At 40.5% G+C, this 26,202-nt stretch overlaps 1 protein-coding gene across 6 annotated transcripts in view; it reads right to left on the bottom strand.

Annotated features, from left to right (window-relative positions):
• Nucleotides 1–26,202, bottom strand: part of Lpgat1 (lysophosphatidylglycerol acyltransferase 1) — a 73,998-nt gene that overhangs the window by 6,757 nt on the left and 41,039 nt on the right. For 4 of the 6 annotated variants that reach the window (XM_063236744.1, XM_063236746.1, XM_063236745.1 and 1 more), the window contains 4 exons: nt 23,431–23,704; nt 20,600–20,726; nt 19,139–19,228; nt 922–1,028 (listed from right to left, as the gene is read on the bottom strand). In XM_063236744.1, the coding sequence (XP_063092814.1) occupies nt 922–1,028; nt 19,139–19,228; nt 20,600–20,726; nt 23,431–23,704 (598 nt within the window). Of the gene's footprint in view, nt 1–921; nt 1,029–4,523; nt 4,822–19,138; nt 19,229–20,599; nt 20,727–23,430; nt 23,705–26,202 lie in introns of those variants that run through there. The other 2 variants (XM_003474222.4, XM_013157561.3) reach the window with 2 other exon arrangements.

Here is a 26,202-nt window from a genome sequence, read left to right as displayed (position 1 = left end):
TTTAGCTGGGCAGGGATCCCTGCTTAGTGCTAGAAGAATACAGCAGTTCAGGATCATGCCGGCCACTTCACCAGTGTTACTTCCTTTCTTTTTTCCTCTCCTCTCCCTCTCTCCATGGTTTTCTTACTGCACTGTAGGAATTTTTGTCTGTGTGTGATACGGAGGACTGATCCGCGGTTCTATCTCCCCTGCACTTTTTAACAGAACTTTGAGTCCAAGCTCACTATGGAGCCCAGGCTCCCCTCCAATCTGTCATCCTCCTGCCTCAGCTTTCCAAGTAGCTGGGATTACAGGTGTGCACCACCACGCCTGAGGCATTTTATAGAATTTTTAGTTTGTATAGAATGCAGATAATATTATAAAAACAGAAGGGAGCTTAGGATAGACTTCTTTATTTAAAGGAGAAAAAGACTAGGTTTGTATCCATGAAAACTTAAAAAGTGAACACTATGTAAAAACGTGAGAAAGCTTTATACAATCTGAAGAGAAACCAAAGTATAAAAAAATGGATATTCATGTAAAGAAAAAAATATACCCTGTAAAAACACAGTTTAAAAGGACCTCAAATGCCTAATAGGTTACTTACATGACCCAGTGAGCTGTCAAAACATGAATGTTCCTTGCTACTTTCTAAGAAGTTCCATGGCTGTGAGTGGTTGGCCACCTCCACTCACCAATGGGTCTCCCATGGACCCCTCCAGCCACATCCCGCCCCAGGGGTGCCTGCCTGTCCCACTGGCCTTGTATATAGGCTGGCAAGAACAGGTTGGCCTTTACAAGAATTCTAAGCTGAAATTCTTACATATAGAAACATTCTGATTTCTTGGGGGTACCTAAAGAAAAAATGGTTCTCTCCCCTACAGTAAGCCTTTGGAATTTCCAGTAACTTTAGAAATGCATACCACAGAAAAGACTATGTACCTGTTTCATAAAAATGGGCTAAGAGGTGCTCTTTTTCAATAAATCGTTGATAGAGCCAGTTGGTAAGGTCCTCAGTCTCCAGGGGCACATCCTTAACTGGAAAAATCCTATTGAGAGAAAAATAAAAAAGACAAAAACTATTTCAATTAGAAGGGAAAGTCACTCAATCACAAAACGGCTTTGATAATGAAAAGCCAAGTAAACTTAGCTTTTGCAAGGATTGGTTTGGCTTTTAAAGGCCTGTTTGCTTTTTTTTTTTTTTGGTCTTTTTCATTTTTATCGGTACCAGGGATCGAACTCACGACTGCCTGCTTGCAAGGCAGGCGCTTATGCCGCTGAGCTAAATCCCCAGCCCCCCCCCCCTTTTGGTCTTTTTCATTTTTATGGGCCTGTTTGCTTTTTAAAACTTATTATTCAATAGACTTCATTTTATACATTCATTAAAACATTCACTAGATTATTATGTGTTACGCCCTATCCTAGATGCTGAAATAAACTTTGAAACTGCCCTGTATCTTTGAATAATTACTGAGAAAAAGTATGTCTTTCTACATTCATGGGTTTAAGTGGGAACAGTTATGGAGAACAGATGGAAGTTTGAAATGTAGCTCAATCAGAACCCATTCAGCCACCCGGGTAGAGTCAGACCAGAGACTCGGGTTTCTTGAGCAGGGATAACTTCACTGAGCGGGGACGCAGAAGCGCTGTTCTGAAGATGCTGGGCCCACGTCTGAGTCAACAGAAAACGCACTTGGAATGACTGATGACACCATGGACGTGAGGGAAGGGCAGCACGCAGACTGTGCAGCTGCTGACCTTGGAAGTGTCTTGTTTTCTTGTGTGTTAATTACTTTGTCAAAGATACACAGCTTAAAGCCAACAGAAGGTTTGTATAAAAATGTCGTTCCTGTCCCTCTCCCCGCTCCTGGGATGGGTCGCCTCTGCCAGCCAATCCCGCCAGCCAGCCATCCTTGCATTTCCTCTTCAGTTTAGGCCTCCACTTCTCCGCTTTCTCCCTGCTGCCACGTGTGCACGTCCTTCACGCCACCCCAGCAGCGTAAATGCAGCAGACAGCATATTCGAAGCTACAGGTCAGGCCTGTAACTCATGCAGTAAACCATGGCTACTTTCCCTTCTTGCTCAGTTTTTATTTTCCCAGATTAAATGATTAGGGGCCAGGGATATAGCCCAGTGATCCAGCACCTGCCTGGCAAGTGCAAGGTCCTGAATTCAATTCTCAGCACCAAAAAGAAAAAAAAAACAGATTAAGCAATTACACTGCTGTTCATTTGCTTAATTTTCTACATACATATATGTAATTCAACCACAAGCTCTCAGCCAACTGTCTAGAATCAGCTCTCTAGACCAGCTCGCATCTTTTCCTAAAGGACCAGGCAGAAAGTCTTCTGGGTTGGCAGGTTAGTTGCCTGGTATATGCCACCCCACTCAGTTGGGCCTTATGGTATGACAGCAGCCACAGACAACACAGACACAAATGTGCAGAGCCATGTTCAAACAAAGCTTAATTTAAAATTTCACCCAGACTCTGGATTCAACAGCTAGTTTTCAAACTATGAAGTCCCCCACTGTCATCCTGGTGGTCTGGACTCCCAAACTGTAGTCGTGTTCCCATACCACCCCTTTTCTCCTCCTTTTAACGCAGGTCTCCAGCAGTTCCCTGAGAAAGGGTGCTGGAAATCTCCCCAACCTGCTGGTGCCTCTTCCTCGGGCTTGCTTCCATTTGGATCTTAAAAGTCTCCAAAGGCCCACAGGCTGGAGCTTGGTGGCTGTGGGTGTTGCTGGGGTCTTTAACTCTCTTGCGATGCCCCTGAGGGAACCATGGGGCCTTGGCCTCCTTGGTTTACTTTAGCTTCCTGACCTGAGTGACTGGCTTTACCTTGCTACCTGTTCCTAAAATGATGTGGCCCCAAAGCAATGGGGCCAACCAATCTGGAACCAGAAGTTCAAATCTGTGAGCCAAAATGACCCAGAGATGATCACCCCAGATACTCAGTTCTGGTGTCAAGAACTCACAAATACAGGCTTCACATTTGGCTGATAATTTGATTAGATATAATATTCAACTGAGTTTAGAAACCAACTTCTGTCTGTTCTCCTTTCCAGGAACTTATTTAATGTCTAAATCTTTTGAGTGTTTATTTATTATATTTCTAATTTCTTGAACTCTTTTACTGACCTATACTCCAAAAAAGTCATATGTTACTTTTGCAACATTTCATTGTTATGAGTTTAAAATATTACGATGAAAACTTTTACTTACGAAAATAAAGCGCTCATAAGCCCCACTGTCCTCTCAGGGCTTTACGAGTGCTCTTTTCACTGTGCTGTCCCTGTACCCTAGTGGCCCTCTGTTTGTCCCACCCTCTCAGACCACAAGCTGGCTCCATCAGGGCCAACTGCTTCTGCTCCCTGGTCTGCTGGCACTTGTACATGTGGGGATGAAGAGCCCCACGTGCCCTCAGAGTGTGTGTGGAGTCTGACCGCAGCCTTGCTGAGGATTATCTGGCCGGGCCACAGAAAATGGTTCTTGCTCTTGAACTCGAGTTCTCTGGGGAAAGAGCTCTGGTTGCCGGCTTAAGAGACTGGAGCACTCTGGGCGTCAGGGAGACGAAGGGCCACGAATCCCAGCACTGCGCCCTGCCAACCCCTGCCTGCAGCATGGAGCTGGAGCCCAGTTCCAGCTCGCTCCCTGGAGCCAACTTCAGGACTTACCGTGGTGGGGAAGGAACACTTGCCCAACCTTTGGGGATAAGGCAAGGCTCGGGGGAACTGAGTTCTTCCTTATCAGACTGTGACCAGTCTGCCCCACTCCCACAGGCACCCAGGCCTACAGCCTTCAGAAGTTTCAGGGTGCTTGCTCACAGGGGTCCCGGCTTCCTCACAGCTGGTTTCAGGTTCTGTCACATTTACTGTGTCTCCCAAAGTCCCAAGGTTTGCTAACTCCCCTCGTGTTCCACTTTTCGTTATGGACTGTGTACCCTTCTTTAAAACAAACAAAAAAACCCTCCCTATTTAGTGTTAATTTACTGAGATCTTGGAGGAAAAAAACCAAAGTAGAAAATTTCCTTTCTTAATTTCATGGGAGACATGGAAATAGCTGAGTCTCATGCAATGTATCTTCTGAGAAGTTTTCCTATTATTTCTGAAAGGTCTGATTTTTTTTTTTTTTTTTTTTTTTTTTTTGTCTTTTTCATTTTTATCGGTACCAGGGATCGAACTCGCGACCGCCTGCTTGCAAGGCAGGTGCTTATGCCGCTGAGCTAAATCCCCAGCCCCGAAAGGTCTGATTTTTAAAAAAAAAATTCTTTGGCTTGATCTACCATTTGTCATTTCTCAAAGGGACTTTTCCTATCATTTCAGGTTTAGGCAAAATTCTCACCAGTTAGTAAGGCTGTGAAAAACAGTAAACAACTTACACAGTGTAAGCACTGAAACACAATGTCCAGACGAGTCAAATAAATCCACAGGCCCCCAAAATAACAAAGATGAGACACTCAGACTCCTCAACGTTTTTTAAAAATTGCTCATGTACCATGGTCATTTGCTCATAACTTAGGAAAATAAATCAGAAGGAACATTACTTAAGTATCACATTATGCTCAGATTCCTTTCTCTTTGTTAAGCCTTTAAATAATCCAGTTTGGGCATGCAACACCCGGATTTAAGTGTTAGCGAGAAGAAAGGGAAGAGGAAAGGAGTGCAAGCCAAACTCTGTGTCACCTCTCTGTGTGGGGATTTGGAGGAGGAATGAATGAAGACTAGAAAGACGGGTTCGGGAAATGCCTTTCCTTAGGGTTTCTTCTTCTCTAAGAAGCCTGGCGGTCTAGGTGTCTTCATTCACATGTTAGAGGCTCTGCTGAAGTCGGGGTGAGTCTGGACCTGCCAAGTAACGGGAGCCTTACTTTGCAAGTAGAAAGACAAATCAATGCAATCGCAGACAAACTTGATGATTCTACCCCTCCTTTGTTTACCTTCCATCTTCCTGCCCTGCTGCCCCGTTAGGACCCATTAGCACAAGGTGGAGGGAAGCAGTGATGACCGGCATCCCTCCCTCTCATTCATTCTCTCATTCAGGGCACATCGCACAGTTCACAGCCATGGCATTTGCTGTGCACTTTTTTTTGTATATGCTGTTAATCAGATTAAATAAATTCTCTTCTACTCCAAGTCTGCTGAAAGTGTCTTTTTAAAGTCATGAATGAAGGTTTCATTGTCAAATAAACCTTCCACTCACTGAAATGCTTAATTTTCCTCTTTAATTCTGTTAATATGACAAATTACATTATTTTAAATTTTAAACCACAATGTCACTCCTGGAATGTATTCCCTTGCTATGTAACATGTATTTTTAATATACTGCTGGGCTTACTTTTATATCTATAATCACGTAAGAGGTGTGCCAGCAAGCTCTCCTTTTTACTGTGCTTGCCCAGGTTCAGTGTTAGCCTGGCACCGGGAGGCCCGGGAGGCCCGGGAGACACGGTGAGGGCTCTTCCTCCTTTCGGAAGAGTTTTACCTCACTCCTCTCACCGCCTGTCTTTTCAACAACCACACAGCTGCGATGGAACCCTTCTTTCATTCCTCATACTGGTAATACAGGCTTTATTTGTTGGTCAAAATGACAAAGTTGATCTGCTTTATTGTGTTTTCAAAAATAATTTTTGGGTATTGTTATTCTACTGTTTTTAGTCTCATTAAGTTCTTTATTTTTCCTGCTCTTTTGATTTGTTAACTTTTTGAAATAGATCACAGATTTTCAGTTTTCTTTCCTAATATAAGCATTTTGTAAGCTATAAATTTATAAAAAATATATCTTCTATGCAGATTAGATTACCTCTCATGAGATTTGACAAATATTTTCATCATCATTCTGTTAATTTCTAATTTTCATTGTAATCTTACTACATGGCAAGCACTAAATTATGTAATACATGGCAAATACCAATATATGGTAAATATTATTAGTTCTTCATCTTTTGTTACTCTGAGCAATGTGGTAATAGACACCATTATATAAATGCCCACTTATGTGCAAATAACTTTATATACAGAATAAATTCTAGGGGTGAAAATATGACTCAAACATTAAATGTGTAAGTAATTTTGAAAGATTTTGCTATATTATCTTCATAAAAACTGTACTAACAGTTATTTCCAAAACTGACTAAGAATTTCTCAATGTGGGGGCCATATTCTTGGGGTTCCATCCATGAGTCCTCTTTATTCTCTTTTAAGAATACAGCTATGTTGAACAGGAAGTGATGGTACATGCCTGTAATCCCAGGTTTTCTGGAGGCTGAGGCAGGACAATCTGCAAGTTCTAGCCTGGGCAGTTTAGCAAGACCCTGCCTCAAAATAAAATTCAAAGGGCTGGGAGTTTTGCTCAGTGGTGGAGCATTTGCCTAAAGCCCTGGGTTCAATCCCCAGTACCCCAAGGAGAAGGAAAGCATTAGGCCAACTTGTGTTTTCACTCTAATATTGGTCTTAATAAAAACACTCAGAACCATACACATCTTGCAGGTCAGCACTGCAATGTGGCCCTGCTGCCTGTGTCTGTAACCCTTTTGCACAGAGCAGCACTGCTTGGAGGGGCAGCAGAGGCCTTCGAGAGCAGGTGCCCATTCAGGAGCACAGTCTACTCTTTCGCTTCAAGCTAAGAGACTGCAGGTGCCACGCTGAATATCATTAAATACCCCGAGAGGAGCCCCGCCTTGTGGAATGGCAGAGTGGACCACAAGTAACAGTTACAAGGTATGGACCAAACACAGAAATTACTGAGAGATGGTGCTGGGGAGTAACTAAAGCAGGCTGAGAATGGGGGAGGGTCATCCTCAGAAGGGACAGCTGAAGGTGGCTGACCTCAGTTATTATAGCTTTTCATCTGAGAACAAACCCAGTTAGCGACACAAAGGAAGCGGAAACTTACACAGAAATTTATGTAAATCTCGCGGGTTTGAAGACAGAGATTAGGGTGGTCCAGCAGCTGGAAAATGCAGGAGCCCCAAAGCCTAACTTTCAACCCGGAGGCAGTGGCCAGTCCGGAGCTGCCTATGCCGGACAGACCCCGGAAGACAGCCCCTCTGCCCTGGCACAGCCCCAAGCGCAGCACCCTTCACCCTTTGTTTCTTCCCTTTTCTCCAGTTTAACTTGTGCACTACATGCCCTTAAAAGGCACTGAACCTTGGGCCAGGGATTTAGTTCAGTGATGTAAGCAAATGCAAGGTTGTGAGTTTGATCTTCGGCAAAAAAAAAGGCAGTAAATTTCATTTTGATACTAGCAGGATGTCTACTAAAAACTGAAAAAGCAAGACTTTATTTTTAAAGGGAATGGTATCAAAAATTTGAGTTCTGTTAGGTGACTCTAATACTGTCTTGGTACATTTCTGCAGCACTGTTCTTCACCTCCGCCATCCAGAGTGGAGGTCAAATGGTAATGCATATATTTTTACCTTGCTGACACCCAAACCTTAGCATGAAACATTTACATGTGCCACCACTCGGGAATCCTTTCACTGGGGCAAAGGATCCTGTTGCTTTTCTCTAAAATATAAATAAGCCCACCCAGAGTTCCTCTCTGCAAATCTGCTGTCACCAAGCCCACTGTGGTGGCCCCAACACCTGCCCACCAAGAGCCCACAGAGATCAGGGTAGAAATAGGCCAAAGTCAGAGCCAAGGTGGCGCAAAGGGAAGCTCTACCATAACTTTGGGAAAAATTAGAAGGGACCTGGAAAATCAAGTCAGTTTTCTCTTGTCTTTGTCTTTCATGGAGACTGGAGTTTCTGGCAGCCCAGCCACTATCAGGACGAACCCAGGACAGGGAAGAGACAGGACTGGGGAAAGCTCAAGTCCCCCACTGAGCCCAGATGAATAATGCACACCTCTTCTAGAGGTGCAGTTACATGAGCACAATTCTCTGACTGTTACAGACTAATTCTGTTTGAACTGGGCTTTCAATTACACACAGATAGGAACATTCAGCTTGACCTTTAAGGTACAACAACATCTTCTTCCCATTTTCCAGCACTATTTCCCGTAGCTGCCCTTAATGCAGGCCAGCTGCCCTTAATACAACCTGCTCAGCTTCCCAAGAGCACGCACTGCACCTCCATAGCCTGTTTGCCCACCAAGCTGATACTGCATGAAATGCTGCTCTTCAGTTCTTCCCACATCTACCGACCTGAGCTCTACCTTTCATGCAGGCCCACTACAAATCATCCATGAAGTTTTCCCTGGTCTGCGAAGGTCATAGCCCAGTGTAGCACAAAATAGGCCCTCTTTTTAGGGATGAAACCGTGCTGCGGCACATCAGATAATACCTGAAGCATGTATCTTACTATGTAAGATTTAGTTTTGGTTCACAGAAAATCAGTTTACGAGTAGAACTCTCGAAAGAACATGGTGAGTTGGTGGAGCAGCTGAAACAGCGGTGGGTAAGCAGGGGTGGGGCTGGACTGGAACCCACGCACAGCAGCCTTGAACCATGCAGATATTCCACTGCCTCACAACAGCAGGACGGAGCTAATGCTGAGTCTCGAGAGCAGCCCTCTTCTGTGTCTCAGATTGTTTGGTCACCAAGGGATTAAAATATTCAAATGAGTAATCCCTTCCTATGGCGAAGGACCAAACACACTGGATGCCAGTTCTCTTGGAATTGATTTAGAGAAGTTCTTGTGAAATTTAAAGAAATGAATCTATGCATATCAGAAGTAAACCTTTATGATATCTACAGCTATCCAAAGAGCTGGCTCTGAGTTTTATGAAAAGCAAAACTTCCCATCATCAGTAATCTAAAGTTGAATACACATTATTCTACCAATACCATCCATAGACTCCAATTTAAGAGCACTAGATGAAACTGTACTTTAAAAATAATGGTTGGCAGATGGCACTCTCTATATTCATGCTAGAGCATTTGAATTTTTAAGCCACCAAGACTTCAAAACACAAGTCAACAAAGAATATGACTAAGCCCTCAATTCAATTATGGGGACTACATGTAATGAACTAAGCATTCAAGCAAATTCCAAGATAAAGCATTGCTGTTTTCAAAAGGCTAACAGCCTGGCAGAGAAATAAGAAAAGTAAACAATCAGAATATGAAATGGTCCACTGAAGCTGGAAGCTGGGCGTGGGGGAACATGCATGGAATCCCAGCACTCCAGGAAGCTGATGCAGAAGGGTTGCAAGGTCAAGCCCAGCCTGGGCTGTGCAGCAACTCAGTGAGATCTCGCCTCAAAATAAAAACTAAACAGGCCAGGGAAGTAGCTGGGTTCAATTCCTACTATCGTTCTCCTCCCCCAGAGTCATACAAGGTGTCTGCAGAACTAAGCTGTGAGTTTCATGAAAGAAAGTGCCTGTTCACCTAAGGCATAGGTTATAAGAAAAAGTTATTACTTGAGTTTGACCTAAGAGCATGAGTGGACTTAAAATTTTTAAAAATGTGCACATTGCTTTTAAAAGTCAAAGCATACTGCCAGGTAAATGATAAAAACAATAGCTCCCTTCTAAAATTCCTACTTCCCAGACCCACCCTTCCCACTGTGTTGCTTTGCATTTGCTTCCATAGTCCATAAACATGTGACCACCACTTTCTCCTGAGCATCCATGGAAAATGTACTCCATGCGCTCCGACTAGGAGAATGAGGATGTGGCTTTCTCAGAGCTGTCTTCCTCTTGGGTATTAAAATGCCTTCTCAGCACCAACTCTGTCTTTTGCAATCAGGCCTGGCACCCTTGTTAGCGCCCACTGATTTTGAGTCCATCTTCTCTACCAGGCTGTGCTATGCTCATCATCTCTGAGCCCCCGAACCAGAGGCCAGTGTCCGGTCTTTGGTGGAAACTCAAGTGTGCCGACCTGAATTAAACTGACAGTGCTGGAATAGCACAGATCTCTAGGAGGGGCCACATGCAGACTCTCAGCAATGCCACAGCTCAGGCCAGTGACACTGCCAGGTGAGCAGGACAAGAACTCCAATTCCAGAAACGCCTGTTACCAAAAGGAGATTCACAGAAGAGAAGAGATACTGTCAAACTCAGTATTCCAGGACCTCCCACAAGCTTGCCTCTTGGCCACCGTCCTGAGGTAAGCTGCCCAGAACTAATCCTCAACGTACAAACGTTTAATGGCTTCCCCTAGAACCATTCAAAAATTTTTGTTTTCTAAAAGTCAGTTATTTCAAAACAGAATTTAAAACTCAAACATTAACTTTTACCTTCTTAACACAGGGAATAAACCAACGCAAACATTTTCAAAGGCTTTACCAGTAGCGAACTCTTGTTACAGGAGATAATCAAGTTACAAGACACTGTCTTGAGAGAGCATCACGTCTGCATCTGCAGTGGTTCAGTCCAGGGCAACCCTGGCCGGAGACCCCGCACCCTGCTCCTTGCAACAGACAGGGCGGTAACAAACCAGGAGCCACCTGAGCACATAAATAACGAGGCACTCACTCATGCATCCTGGACCCCTGCACAGCCAACACACGCTCACACATCCCAGACGTCCTCACACAGCTGACACGCACTCACACACCCTGCACATATTTATGTATCTGATACATGCTTCTACATCCTGCACACAATAAGACGTGTACCAAGGGCTTGCTGAGTGACCAAAGTTAACTACCCAGGAAGCAAATTTGACCCTGGCATCTGGGCCTGAGAGACTGTTATACTTTCCATATGTCTACAGGCTTTTAAAAAATTGTTATTTGAAATCATTTCAGGTTAAAAGTTACAGGAATAATACAAGAAATTCACATATATGCTAAACTGAGATTTAGCAAATATTTATTTTCTTCTATTTAACTTTACCATATTCTTCCTTTCTATGTACACATATTTCTCTGACATAAGTTTTTCCTCACTTTTTCTGAGTAAGTTAGATGAAAAGTTTGGGCAAAATAACCTAGGTAGCCCTTTCATTTTTTTAGGTAACTAAAAGATGAACAGTGATCATCAGTGAAAGTTATGCTTAACCACTACAGTATCCACTTGAAACTTAATTTTTTTTTTTTTTGAGAAAGGGTCTCACCATGTAGCTGAGGCTGGCCTTGAACTCACTACGGAGCCCAGGCCCTCTAACTTGCAGCAATCCTCCTGCCTCGGCTTCCCAAATGCAGAGATTATAGGTGTGTACCACTATGCCCAGCTGAAAACTCCATTTACATTAATTTTAATTTTATTTTCTTCCATGCTGTGAGTCAGTGGTTCTACAGTTAATAACGGAATAGTTCTTTACTCCACTGACATTTGATGTCTATTCAAATCATACATGAGTTATTGGTTTGAAGCCATACAATGTTTTCACTCATTAACCGCAATGGTTTTAACCAGGTTGTTCGATGTTAGTATCTATGATAGCACAAATAGCTAATTTGAAGAAAGCAACACAACATAAAAGCTAGTGCTGATTTAATATCATCTTGTTTTGAAGTCCCATCAAGCTGTAGTACATCTGTTTCCACTGGTTTTAACATGTTGTATCTTACTATATTTCACTATATGCTATAGTATAAACAAAATTCTTCATAGGCAAAGAGATAATACAGAAACCATTGTTCGTTTTCAATTAGCAGGTTCTAAATACCCTGTAATTCTTGCATTCTCTTGAAAGGCTTCACACTGTCTAGATATGCTTGATATTATAGCATGCAAAGTTACACTGAAATAATTTAAGGAAAGCGGCACTATGGCAACTACTATTATGTTAGATTATCTGGTGGTGAAACACAATGATGCTTGAATTGCTCGGTTCTGCCCTGCATTGCTCTATTACAATGTCCTCTCTTACCTCAATCTCCCCCCCTTTTAAAAATTAATCTATTTTCTCTCATTTTTTTAATTAAGGGAAAACTAAATTAAAAATAACGGGACATGTTATAGTAACTTTTTTGTTGTCCTATTAACCTGACTTGAACCCCAGTATTGCTCTCCCCACCTTGTTCTGTCTGATTATTATATATTCTGTTTTGTTTGATAGTATCAAGTTTGAGGGTATAGGCAATCACTTTGAAGGCAATAAGATATACTATGATGCCCAATATGGATTGACTATTATCCTTTTTTTGAAGTCCTGTAAGGTCTTCAGTGTAGGTTTTATTGGTTTTGTTCTGTACTGTTTTGATCAATTCTATTATACCTGATGATATAGACAACTCAATTTAAAAATAGCAAGAGGCACAATGGTAACCACTTTTGATCACCTGGTATTCTATTTTTGCATCACGTGCTATGCCCACCCTTCTGTTCTAACTGACTCTGTTTTGCTTAGTCACATTTGGTTTTATTCTCTTCAAAAAAGTAATAAGAACCGTGAGAGTAATAAACCCTAAAAGTCTAATTGTTACTGTAAAAAAGAGAGGAAAGTAAGGTGGACTAAAGGATATAACCACAGGTATGTTCAAGTATGTAGGATGGAAAACCATATAACTGAGCTTTTATTGGATCATTGAATGGAACTGTCTCCAATTTCACTGTATGAATATCCACTTTATATCCTTTAATTTAGTGATATGGACAACTGTTTCTGGGAAGATAATATGTAACCTATTAATTGGTGATTTCGTACTGTATATATTTTTTTCTTGAAATACTGTATTATTTGTACCCTTTTACTGCATTGTTTTTTTTAATGTCCTTTCTTTTTTTTCTTCTCTCTTGAAATAAAAAAAAAAAGAGGAAAAAAAACCCAAATCATACATGAGTTAGCAAATAAATCTAGATCTCAATTTTCTAACTTTACATTGACTGAGGGCTGCCCCTGTAATAAAACATTTTAATTATCCTAAATTTTGGTATCTGGTAGAAAGAATTCCTCTGTTTTGTTCATTTTCAAAACTATTTTAGCTTTTCATTTGTTAAATGACTTCTTGAACCATTTTGTCAAATTTCCTGAAAAACTGTCCTGGATTCTGAGTGGAGTTACAATAAATCTATAGATTTATTTGGAAGAAACATTATCTTTATGAGTTTTTCCTTCTAGGAATACAGTTCCTCTTTCCAAGTCTTTTATGCTTTTTTATTTTAGAGAGTATACCGTGAAATTTTCATAAATGAAATGAGAAATGCTTCAAGAGACTCCATTAGAGTCTGGGAAATAACACAGAAAAAAACCAATGCTGACCACAAGTTGACAGCTGTGGAAGGGGTGTTAAGAGGTCATGGGGCTCTAAGTACAGGAGATTTTCTATGAAAAAAAATTTTGGAGAGAGAACTATTTCTGAAATGATAGCAACTACATCTTCTATTGTCATCTTAACATTGTGTTATTTTGTGGAATGAAAGGTAAAAGCAGAAGGCAAAACCAAAATCATGTATTAATCATAAATACATACATATACGTATCATTACTAAATGTTATACTGCTTTTAAGCATTAGTAATTTTTCTCATAAACAAGTTTCCCCCTCGTCCTTTGACAATCAGTCTCACTATACAGATCCAGTCTTAATAGTGTTCTCCAAATTAAGATAGGGAACCGTGCTTTTCCTACGCGTATGTCAAAGTCATCACCTAATTTTTGTAAATCTGACTAACTTGAAATGGCATATAATTTCTTGTTAATTAAAAAGCTCTGAAGTAAATATGACAAAATGTCAACATCTGTGTATGCCTGCTAGTTAGCATATTTGTCTTAAAACGTAAGTTAAACATCCCTTTTCTGAATTAATCCACCTCACACTGAAAATCTTACCCAAAGTCCCTCATGACTGCCTCTCCACAGTACTGAAGGCCCTTGTCAGATTACATGCAAAAGCAAAAGCTTTTAAGAATCTATCCTACTACATTTGGGTTACACTTTTTCTCCAGATTTTAAAAATGAAAGCATATGCTACTTCTGTACAAAAAGCCTATCATCTCTGAGTCACTGTCCTAATCTGGAGTGAAGCAGACAATTCTACTGTTGTCATAACCACTCTTCCCTGCAATTAAAATCTAATCATGCTTAATTCTCTGATTAAACAAGTAGTACTACTTTGTGTGCCCACTACTTTCTCAACAGGAATAAAGCGGTCTTCTAGCTTGACAAAAAAAATGCAAGGGGGGGGGGAAATATTTTACTCTCTAATATTTCCCACAGTTAAACTTTAGTTTTTTTCTTTTTTAAAAAAGCTTTATTTTTGAAAAAGTTCAATAATGTAATGTAGGCCAACTAATAAAATATAAGTAGCACTGGGAAACAATGAAAAGACATCTTTTCTCTGCAAGTTGTATGTAAGCAGCTGAGACACAACATACGGTAAATGCTGATTTATAAAGACTGCATTATCAATAATTGCTGGATGCTTACATATGGTAATAAGAAGAGTTTGTATCTGTAAAGCATTTGTAGTTTTAAAACATTTACCCCCCCTAGAACACTGATTAGTGCTCACAACAACGCCGTCATGAGAGTCAGGGCAACCCCTCACCACCGAAGTCTGAGACAGGCGCCTCAGAGCCCTGCGACCACGGGGCTCACTAGCTGAACGGTCTGGGTGCGTAATCTCTGTTTGCCCCAAGTTCTCTATGGACTGAGCTCCAACACCTCCTGAAAGTTCCGATTTTAAATGGTGATACCACCAACTGCTTTTTAAGAAAGGACCTAGTTTATAATTCTGTCACAAACGTTTACTTTCTCTTCTACGTGTTATTTTAACATTTGTATTTTATATATAACATGTATGTTCAGGGTTCATATCTGCAGAAATCCTGAAAGTCAGCATAGGGCAAAGAATCAAGAAGTGAATTCAAGCAGCTGAAAAAAGTGACTATAGTTTTGTGCTTTTTCCTAAGCACCCAGTACAGGAATCTAGAACCTGCAAAAACACTGTTGCACATGCTAGTTATCTAGATACAGTATTCTTTTTATTGCTTAAAAAATGTTTTTGAAAAACATAATTAACAAGGGCAGTCACTGTAGAGAAAGTATCACTTTTGCTCAGGAACCTCTGTGTCATATTATGTTTGTTTCAGCGAGGTATGGAGCCGTTAGTGCAACTTACTGTGTAACTTTGACTATAATTTCTAAGAGAAAAGAAAAATATTATGGAAATTTAAAATGCTCCAGCCACTCAAGAATGTGAAGTATATAAATGACACCAGCTGTGCTGCTTCCTGGGTGGCCCTGAGGTAAAGAACAGAACACCAGCCATCCCAGGTGCGTCTGAGGCCCCCAGCGGGCACCAAGGTGTCCTGCTAGGACTGGAAGTCCACAAAACTTATCTAAAACAGGCCCCAAGCTGATCAAACACACAGAAACTTACTACTACAGATTCAACGCTCTTAGAATCGTGCTTGACTTAATTACTGCCCTCCAAAGATGCTCTGGTCTGATCTAAAGTGATTACCTTTTAAACTGCAAGAGTGTTCTAGGGTCCATGTAGCTCACTTCATGACAATGTCCTACCAGCCGTATCTTTTAATGGGGAAATTAAAATACATGACATATTCTAAGGGGACGTTAGGCTGAACAGATTGGGGTAATTATTTGATGACTCCAATATGTCATATTCTTCAAGGCTAGATTGAGAAAATAAGCAACAGTACTAACTTGTCTATCTATACCATAGTCAGTACTGACCACTTCAGTTAAATTCCTTAGGAATGAGCGCAGTAGTATTTTTTAAAAGTTGGCTATTGTTCTTAAGAATAACACAGTAATGAACGGTGATTAACTGCAGGAAAATATTCACTCATAAATAGTTTTCAAATTTGTCTATAGGTGAAGATAAGGCAACAGTAAGCAAAACTGTTTTCCAAGCTCTTTACACTTTCCAGACAACAATCATTCCCCACCTGAAGCAGCTGACTCGGTTCAGTTTTTCTTGCCAACCTCCTCACATTAAGAGTGAGAGGGATCTAGCCCTAGCTATTTACACCACACACACACACACACACTCTCTCTCTCACTCTTACTATTTCTAGTGTTGTTTAAAGACTTCTATTTTAATCAGAAACATCGTTTAAAAATTTTAAAATGGGACTTCCGGGAGAACATGGCGGACAGATAGCAGCAGCTACGGAGGCTCTCTGAGAGACCCAGCTTAGAATCCAGGAATGGTACGGAGTGAGGAATCCTAAGCAAGAGGAGATATGCCCTGCTGACCCAAGAATGAACTGGGCTGAGAGAAACCAACTGGGAATGCAATCCTGGTGCTATACCAGGAACAGATAAAGCCTCAGCATGCAAGCTGGAGCCGGCGCCATTGGAAGCCACGATTTGGGTTTCCTGCTGCCACGGCTGCGTCTGAATCAGCTTGGCAGGGAGAGAGATGTGCAAAAGCTTTGAGAACGGGAATCAGTGAACGGAGTTGAGAGCGGGATGGGTGGGGAGCCGTGCATCGACCTATGGTGAGTGAGAGAAACTGGGACTCTTTCACAGTCTAAGAGGCTCCAACAGAGGCCATTCTGGGGCTGGGCAGACTTGCCGGAACAGGGCGCTGTAGTGACTTCAGTCACATATCCCCCCTCAAAAGCGGGAGTGGTGAGCAGTGCCTAGCTTATGTGACGCTGCTGGCTGAGACCCAGTAGGCTAGCACAACCCAGGTCCCAGCTCCTGAAGGTGACCTGGAGGGGCAGGCCTTGCATAGGCTGCCAGGTCCGTAACTCCCTGGTGCGCTGTGGTGGGCGGGAACACCTAACCGGCGCAATTCAAACTGACTGTGGCCAACAGGGAAGGAAGCTGGGCCTCCTATATATGCTTGCATATATAAGGAACACAGAATATGCGAAGAGGCAGCAACAAGAAAGGGTCCTCGGCCCCCAATCCTGAGAAAGAGGCAACAGCAGACACAGCACCAATAGATATAAAGCACTATCTCCAGAGCCTCATAGACAAGTTCAGGAATGAAGTTATTAATGACCTGAAGCTAGACATAAGCAGAATAGTTAGAGAAATGCTAACCACCACCCAAGAAAAAACAGATGGTGGAATGGAAGAACAGAAAAAGAGGGGAGAATTGTTTGATGGAGAAAATAGAGAAAGCATAGAATACGTGAAGCAGGTTCAAAGAGATTACCAAGAAACTAAAAACTCTTATCGAAAACTGGCATAACAGCTTAAAAGAAACTAAGGACAGATTATCTGAACTGGAGGCCAGATTTGTAATATGGGAGAATGAAATGAAAAACTTCTTAAAAATAACAAAGAAACAAACAGCAATAATACAGAGGATCTATAACTTAAGAATTAAGAACATAAAAGAAGAGGTAGGGACACAAACAAATGAACTACAAAAGCTATTCGCAGAAATAATCCACGAGAATTTTCCTAATTTAGCAAAAGGTAAAGATACTCAGATATATGAAGCATTCAGGACCCCAGCCACCTACAACCCAAACAGAGCTACACCCAGGCATATAATAATCAAAATACCAGAAATCCAATATAAGAACAGAATATTAAAAGCCATCAGAGACAAGAAAAGGATCACTTACAAGGGAACACCCATCAGAATTACAGCAGACTTCTCAGCACAAACCATCAAATCACGAAGAGCGTGGGGGGAAATAATTCAAGCTTTGAAAGATAACCTCCAGCCAAGATTGATATATCCTGCACAACTATCCCTGGAAATTGATGGAAAAACAAGGTGCTTCCAGGATAAAAAGGAACTAGGGGAATATGCAACCACCAATTCAACTCTACAGAGAATACTGCAGGATATTCTAAAAAAGAAAAATACGAAGAATCCAGCAATAGCGGCAGAGAGGCCACAATGAATGGAGCAGAAAACAAAATGAAGAAGACAAACTGACAACTAATGACAGACAGCTATTTTGGAGAAAACAACGTCATAATAGGTAATGCTGATTTAGTATCATCTTGTTTTGAAGTCTCATCAAGCTTTTATTCTTCTGTCTCCATTGGTCTTAACATGTTGTATCTTATTGGATCTTATTATATGTGATAGTATAAACAAAAACTTTTATAGACAAGGAGATTATACAGAAACCATTGTTCATTTTCTGTTAGTTGATTCTAAATACCCTGTAATACTGTCATTCTCTTGAATGGTTTTACATTGTTTTGATATATTTGATGCTACAGTATATGAAGTTATAGTCAAAGATTTCAAGGAAAGAGACAATATGGTAACTACTTTTATGTCGGGATTATCTTGTGGTGAAACACTATTTTGCTTAAATGGTTATGTTTTGATCTGCACTGTTTTGTTGTTATCCCCTCTTTTATCTCAATCTCCATTTCATTATTTACTTTTTTATTTTTATCCTTTTAATTAAGGGAAAAATAAATTTTAAAATAGTAGGATATATTATAGTAACCCACTTTGATTTACTATTAACTTGATTTGAAGCCCTGTATTGCTTTCACCATCTTGTTTTGACTGAAGTTCCTCTATTCTGTTTTGCTTGATAGTACCAGGTTCGAAAGTTTAGGCAACAGCTGTGATGATAGTGGGATTCATTATGACGCCCATTCTGGTTGACTATTATCTACTTTTGAAGACCTGTAATGTCTCCAATGTTTTAGTTTTGTTGGTTTCATTCTTTACTGTTTTGTTCAATTTTATTATAACTGATGATATAGGCAACTCTATTCATTGGTAACCATTGTTGATCACCTTGTATTATGTTTTTGCATTATCTATTATGTCCACCCTTTTGATTTGACCGACTCTGTTCTGTTATGTCACATTTGGTTTTACTCTCTTCCAAAAAAAGTAATAAGAACTGTGGGAGCAATAAAACCCAAAATGTGTAATAGTCATTGTACAAAGAGAGGAAAAGAAAGTGCTCTAGATGATATAACTGCATGTATATTTAAGTGTATAAGATAGACAATGATATTACTGAATTTTGTTGGATCATTGAACAGAACTGTTTGGTCTCACTGTTTGAATGTCCACTATATAAGCTTTAATTTTGTAACTTGAACAAATATTTCTAAGATGACAATATGTAATCCATTAACTAGTGATTTCCTACTGTTTATTTTTTTTCTGAAATTCTGTATAACTTGTACCCTTTTTCTGCTTTTTTTCTTTTTCTCCTTAAATAAAATTTTAAAAAAAATTAAAAATATAGTCAAACAAACACCAAGTCAGAACTAAGACCAGGCATTCCTTCTCCATCTCTCTGATGCCCTGACCCTGCAGAGGTGCTGGCCTGTCCACACTAAGCACATGGCCTTTGTTCCCTGCTGGCTCTTACACCAGGCCACCTCTGTGCTCCTGTGCTCCCCTCTTCCTACCTGAATGCAGGTCCTTCGTCTTCCCTAACACTGGCCAGACAAGGGTCTCTACTGAAAATTCCGGGAAGTCTCCTCCCGTGTCCAGGACTCCTATAGGTAGACACGAATGAGTACCTATACGTAACCAGGCATAATGTATATTTTGATGAGTATTTTGTTTTTGTTTTTGACTTTTGAAACAAGGTCTTGCTACATAGCCCAGGCTGGCCTTGAATTCACAATGATCCTCTGGCCTCAGCCTACTGAGTGCTGGGATTACAGATGTGCACCACCATGCTTGGCTTTAAAGAGTATTTTGGATTAAGATTCTAAATTATAATTTAATTTCCATTAGTTTAACCCAATGAACTTTTCTTTGTTATTCTATGTTTGGTAATAAAGTTTTTTATAAGGAAACGTATTTCTGAAAAGTTTCATTTTCATAAATAGAAGTATTTGTCTGAATCGAACTAAGTATTTCTCATCTGTAATTTGTTCTTGATCTCTAAGTCAGGAGTTTTTTTTTCTCTTTTTTTAAGTCAGGAGTTTTTAATCTTTTTGTCATGAATATTTTGAGAGTGAAAGTTATGAACGTCTCTGTAAAAAAGCTACCAAACATAAAAGTTTATATATCGATTTGGATAAAAAATTCTTGAGGTCCACCCGTGAGGCCCATGGTTAAGCACCTCTACTTAAGTGACTTTTAAGAGTTTATTTTTGTTTCTGGTAAAGTAATTTTGCAAAAAATTCACTAATTCTTCAGTTTCTAAGATTCCTTATGATTATATTCTCTGATTATTTATAAATTATTGGTTAAAATAAAAAGTGAGAAAGTGGACCAATTCCTCACATTTGTAAGACACCTGCCATCTTTCACTAGGAAACAGAGCAAGCTAAACAGCCAAATTTGTGATCAAATCTATACAGGCCTAATCATGCCATGCTTTGATAGAGATATATTCACACACTGACAAGAGCCACGTTCCCTAACACTACATTAAAAAAATCTCAAAGACCTCGCATTGAACAGATGCTCAATAAATGTTTTGCTGTTGCTTATGTAAGACAGATATATTAAAATACTAAAAATTTCTAAGTTATCAATCTAATCACTCAGAAACTCTTATGGGAGATTTATAATTATCAAAGCAAATTCCATTTCTATTAATACACATCTACTTACCCCAAGTAAGTATTATCTATGATGTTTGCCTTTTAGTTACTTTTATTCAAAGGAGTCAGGCAATCAAATAATCATAGTGCCTCTAGAATGTCACTTTTAGAGATCCTTCTCAGTGACAATAGCTACTACAAATGATACTTTCACACTAAAAATTCTACACGAGAATGATTTTTTATTCCGTGCAAATACAAATCACGCCAACTATTTTCACTGTCAGATTAAAAATTAAGCATTAAAACATGCACACTGTCCTGAGGTAGGTGGCTGGGCACAAATAAGTTCTAATGTAGAATTCTCACCTGTAATGTACATGTGTGACTGTTGGTTTCCTGTATCCGAGGATCCAGGTTTGAATATCTAACAGCTCACCTTTGGGGTAAGCTATGGTTGTATCTATTATCCACTGGAGGCCTTGTGATTTATTCTCTGAAAACAAAAAACAAAATGGCTTAAAGTTGATCAATTCTTCCATGCAACAACACAGTACACGTGACTTGAACAGTGTAAAGCTTACCAATGTACCTTCTACTGTGAAGAGAGCAAGATGAACTATGTGCTTGGGTCCCATAATGTATTTAGGAGGGGATCAGGGATTTCTCAGTCTGTCATAAAATGGCTGGATTTCAACTCAAATGACAGAGCACTATTTCTTACTGAATACAGAGCATTCAGTATTCAGCACAGCTATGTGCTGTCAAGGTCTAATTTATATTTTATCTTCCTATAAAAATAGGCCTATGAAAAGATCAAAAGCTAAACATTACATCACAAAAAGAAAAAATAGACTTCAAAGCAAAACCAGAACATTCACTAAACATAATACTAACACAAAGATCTGTAGTATTTGGGAAACATTAATACATACTGGAACATGGTGGTAAAATTAAGCATCTTTTAGACATTTTTTTTTCAGTTCCTCCTCTTGTTTGAAAAGCAAGAAACTCCCAGTTCCAGCAAGTTACACACAAGTGAAACAGTAAGTCTTTCTGTCCTTTGGAAGGCAACACAAGGAACTACTGCTGTAAAGAGGAGCAGAGTTTATTTAGCTTCATCCTTTGTGCATGGGATTTGTTCCCAGCACACAGGAAAATGTTAGGCAAAAACTGAAAAAAGAATCCTCACGGAGAACGATGATAGCCACTCGAAAGAGTAACAGGCTATTCTGTGCTCCAAGCATCTAGGAGGTTCCTAAAAACAAGTAACTCACTTTCAAGCCTAAGTCAAAATTCACATTAGGAATCAACAGTAAAATACCTTTGCTTGTCAAGTACTTAAACACTAGCCTTAATTTCTTTAAGGACGTTAGAATACCATTCTGAAGGGAAGAAAAAAATCTGTGAAAGTAAATTTCAAAAAAATACCACTCACTCACTCATTCATTTATTGAGACAGGGTCTTAGCATGTTCCGGGACGGCTGGAATATGGTGATCCTCCTGCCTCCAATGCCCAACTACTGAGGTTACAAACATGTAGCTTGTAAAGCCACATCCAGCTTTAAAGCCATATCCAGCTTTTAAAAAAATTACTTTAAAAAAATTGCAGTATTTAAGGGGCAGAGTTTAACAAGATATCAATGATATATATGCAGAAATGTTTAGGAGTGAAGTATACTATTTTGAGATGCATTAAAATTCAAAGATGATGGAGAAGTAGATAGAAGATCTTCCACAGAAAAGATATGATAGTATGAGAAAATATAAAGTGTTACAGAAACTAGTTGATCAGCTCATTGATACTGCTGTAAAATTCTTTCAATATTCATGTAAGTTTGAAAGTTTCATAATGAACGATGGGAGAAGGAATCACAATGGTTCAGTTTAGTACCTGCTAGATCATAATGCAAACATAAAAAGATACCAACACTATTGAGGTTAATCAAACAGAACTTAACCTTGATAAGTGTATGCATCCCAAAACAACCACACGGGCACGACTTGTGTTCCACAGGGGTAAAATGCTGGTGAGTCTGAATTCTAAAGGAACTAAAGTGTAAAATATGAAACCCTAGAGAAGAAAATCAGTAAAGCACAGGACAAACGGGTTCCCATATATGCTGACAATCTCCATGACACGGCCAGAGTGAAGGAGGCAGGTCAAAGGCAGACGGCTTCAGCCACTGCTCTCTCCACCAGGAGCGCTGGAGGAGCCCTGTGTGGCTCGGCCACACTGCTCCGGTGGTATCTTTGTAGACTGCAGCGACTCACAACTTTCCTTTTCTACTAAAAGACTCAATTTTTCTTTTAAGTAGATGAGGAAAGGGCATGGAAGCTAGTCGAGCAGTTGCTTGAAAGAAACAATGAAAGGAAGACACGGTGCAGCCTCCCGGGCTACATCTCCCCTTCTGTTCTTTTTACTGTTTACAAGCACAGTTGAGAGCCACTCCTTTCAATTTTCCTTAGTTTGAAAATATTAAAATAGCAAAATGTGAATAAGGAAACAGGTCTAGTGAGGCTCTTCTGTCTTCTCACTAAGCCCTCTCGGGAAAGCTGTACCTTTGAGTGTGGCTTACTTTCTCCCAGCTATAAAGGTAACACACACTTATCATTTAAGGAACTGGACGATTCACAACAGCATTAAGAAACAGAGGCAACCACTCGTGTTACAACTCAAAGGAACTGTCACTGCTCACACTCGGGTTCTCCCCCGGGCTTGTACCCTGGGGCTTCCACGCACAGACTTGAGCTCGTACAGTTTTCACCCAGGCTGTTGGGCCCTGCCCTGCGACCGGCACAGCACAGCACTCTGCCCCACCAACAGCAGCTGTGCTGTAGCCTGCTGTCTGGATATCTGGTAATGATTTATCCATTCTCTCTTTTCACTGTTACTAATTTTTTGTTGTTATAAACGATGCTACAGTAAGTTTCTCAGCCTATACTACAGACTATTATCCTCTGACAATATCATTTGTGAATGAATAACAGGATCATTTATTAACATGTTAAGAGTCTTACTAAATATAGCCAAGCTAAATTATTTTCTGTGTTAAAAGCAAAAAAAAATTTTGATAAATGATAAATTAAAAAATTTTAGTTTCATCTTTTCCCGGAATGTTAGTTCTAACAAAACTATAAAAAAAGAACAAAAATTTACCTTTCATTTAGAACAAACAAACGTTAAAAACCGTCATACCTAGTTCTTTTGCATCTCCTCCTGCTGGACTTCCATTTTCCTGTCGTGCTACAAGTGCACTCAAAATAATTTGTGTTGCCCCAACCCTTGGCAAGGTAACATGTGTAAGAAATGGCAAGTTATTTTTCTTGGCAAATGCCTGACTTGTTTCTCTTCTCTTCCTGAGAAAGCCCCCTTCCGGGAACAAAACAATCCATTTTCGATCTCTGCTTCTGTAATTATTTTCCAGGTGCTTCTTGAGAAGCACCAGCTGTTGGTCACGATGAGATTTTCCCTAGAAGTTAGACACACAGTCAGGACAGGTACACAGGAAATAAAAATCGGCAGTAAGATTACCAATGATAATAACTGGGATATTGGTGCACACCTGTAATCCCATACCAGAGAGGCTAAGGTCGGAAGATCTCTGCAGGTCTGAGACCAGCGTGGGGTGGGCAGTGAGTTCAAGGGCAGCCTGCACTAAAAAGCAACTCTGTCTCAAAAAAGCCAAACCCAACTCAAATACAGTAATAACCACTTCTAAATTAAAATCCATTTACAGAACTCAGATGCTAGTACCACTTAGACAAACTTTTTTTTCTGAAGGACACAAGTTGCTGTGATGGCCTGGCAAGTACAATCATTTCAATTCAATGACTATGCAATGAGCAGTGATAATTACCAAGCACTGCCCCACACTCTAGAGACAGCAGAGTAACAGGAGGTCCTCCAAGCGCTGCTATCCTAGCCTGGCAAGTGATAAACATGGAGCACAAACTCAACAGGAGCTATGTATTAGGAAGGAAGTCAGCTGTCCAGACACACACCTATAAGCCCAGCACTCTTGGGAGGCTGAGGCAGGAGGACAGCAAGTGTGGGCTCAGTCTGGGCAACATGACAAGATCATCTCAAAATAAAAAAAAAATATGAAAAAAGCCAGGGATATAGTTCAACGTGAAGGCCCTGGGTGCAGTTCCCTAAACTGCACTGACCAAGTGACATCTGTGAGAGAAAAAAGTCAGATTATAAGTGACAGGAACAAATGGGCAAAGGCCCAGAGATGGGAACAAGCTTGGCACATTCAAATAAGAGTACAAGGCCAGCGTGGCAGGTGTCAGTGATCAGAAAGCACTGAGAGAAGGCAGAGACCACATCAAAAGAAGTTTGGGCAGGGCCAGGGATTTAGCTCAGTGATATAAGTACCTGCCTTGCAAGCGTGTGGTCATAAGTTTGATCCCTGGTACCAAAAAAAGAAAACAGAAGAACTTTGTACATGGGTAGTTTTGGACAAGAAATTACTGGATAGCTCTCAACAACAAAGTGTCATAATGTTCACATTTGAAAAACCCACTAGCTCCTCCCACAGGAGAACTACAGAAGGTAAGTCGGGGGCAATGGCAATGGCCATCAAGGGAGCTGGGTGAGTCAGCTGTGGGGTCCTAGGGAGATGCAGCTGCAGTAGGGAAAGCCATGAAAGCTAAAGGAACCAGGCACTGCGATGGGCTGGATCCGAGCTTCGAGCAAAGAAAGGAAACGGGCTGGCGTAAAGACTGAAAACCAGGATCCAGAAAAGTTTGCAGGAAGGCCCAAAGCTACAGCCAAAGTTCATAAAGGTTCTTCCTCTCAGATTACTAATTTTTTTTTAACAGTTTCAACCAACACAATTGTAGAAGTGCCTCAAAATAATTAGTATACTTCCATTCTTCAGATTAAATATACCCTGAATGTAAAACAAGGAAGACTTTTTCTTAGCTAGTTCACTAAATTCAACTGATTAAGACAGCTTTTAAGGCTATATGTGAAATATTTTTACTATTCTTGGAAGATCTTTTCAAAAATTGGTCTAGCAGCAAAGTCCAGAAGATTTTTTTAAGACATTAATACTTTTTCTATTCCATCCTCACTTTGCCTCATGTCCTAGATCGTCACTACTAAGCTCTGAGGGCAGATGTTGCTCTTGAGAAACAATCCACAAATCACTCGGGTATCTTGAAAAATAAGTCTTTATGTGTGTAAAATTTACATCGCAGTAACTAGGAAAACACACCAGAGTCGATAGCTTTTCACTCTGCCCCCATAAAGTATACTGGCTTCGTCTTGATAACTGAGGCTCATCATTAGGATCAACTGCTCCATGCACTAGAGACCAGACCTCAGGCAGCAAGCAAGGACTCGGCGAGCTTTTCTTTTTGACCCCTCTCACCGGCTACGCTTCTGTCCGTTCAGTCGCTTTCTCTGAGGCACAGGGCTCATGTCATCATTAAGTCGCTCTGATCACTGTTCACTTAGTGTCTCGACCTGGTGGCCAATCCCCATCACCATTTCCTCCTGAGGCCCCAGCCCATGCTGCTGTTTGTCTATCTGTCTAGGACATCAGCAAGAATGTGTCCAGAAGAAATAAGAGAATCGCAGAGCATGCAAACAAAAGCATATACATAAAACTGTGTGGACAAAGCTGGCATGTTTGTGAGACCTAATTTCACACAGCTTAGAAGTTTTGTAATCATTTCCAGCTTATCTCTAAATTTATGCTGCTTAGAAGATGCTTCACTTGGGGCTAGGGATTTAGCTCAGCAGCATAAGCGCCTGCCTTACAAGCAGGCAGTCGTGAGTTCGATCCCTGGTACCAATAAAAAGGAAAAAGACCAAAAAAAAGAGAAGATGTTTCACTTAATTTGCCAACTCTACATTAAGTACGTGCAAAGCACACAATCCAGGTTAAACTGCTAACACAAACACTAGGTAAATGTGGCATTACCACACATAAAAATGCTTCTATACTGTATTTTGGGT

This window comes from Cavia porcellus, unplaced genomic scaffold (assembly GCF_034190915.1).
Source record: "Cavia porcellus strain 051 isolate PalLab524CR breed Dunkin Hartley unplaced genomic scaffold, mCavPor4.1 scaffold_26, whole genome shotgun sequence".
Taxonomy (NCBI): Eukaryota; Metazoa; Chordata; class Mammalia; order Rodentia; family Caviidae; genus Cavia; species Cavia porcellus.
Note: the sequence above shows the minus strand (reverse complement) of the source record. Positions and strands in the feature narration are given on the sequence as shown.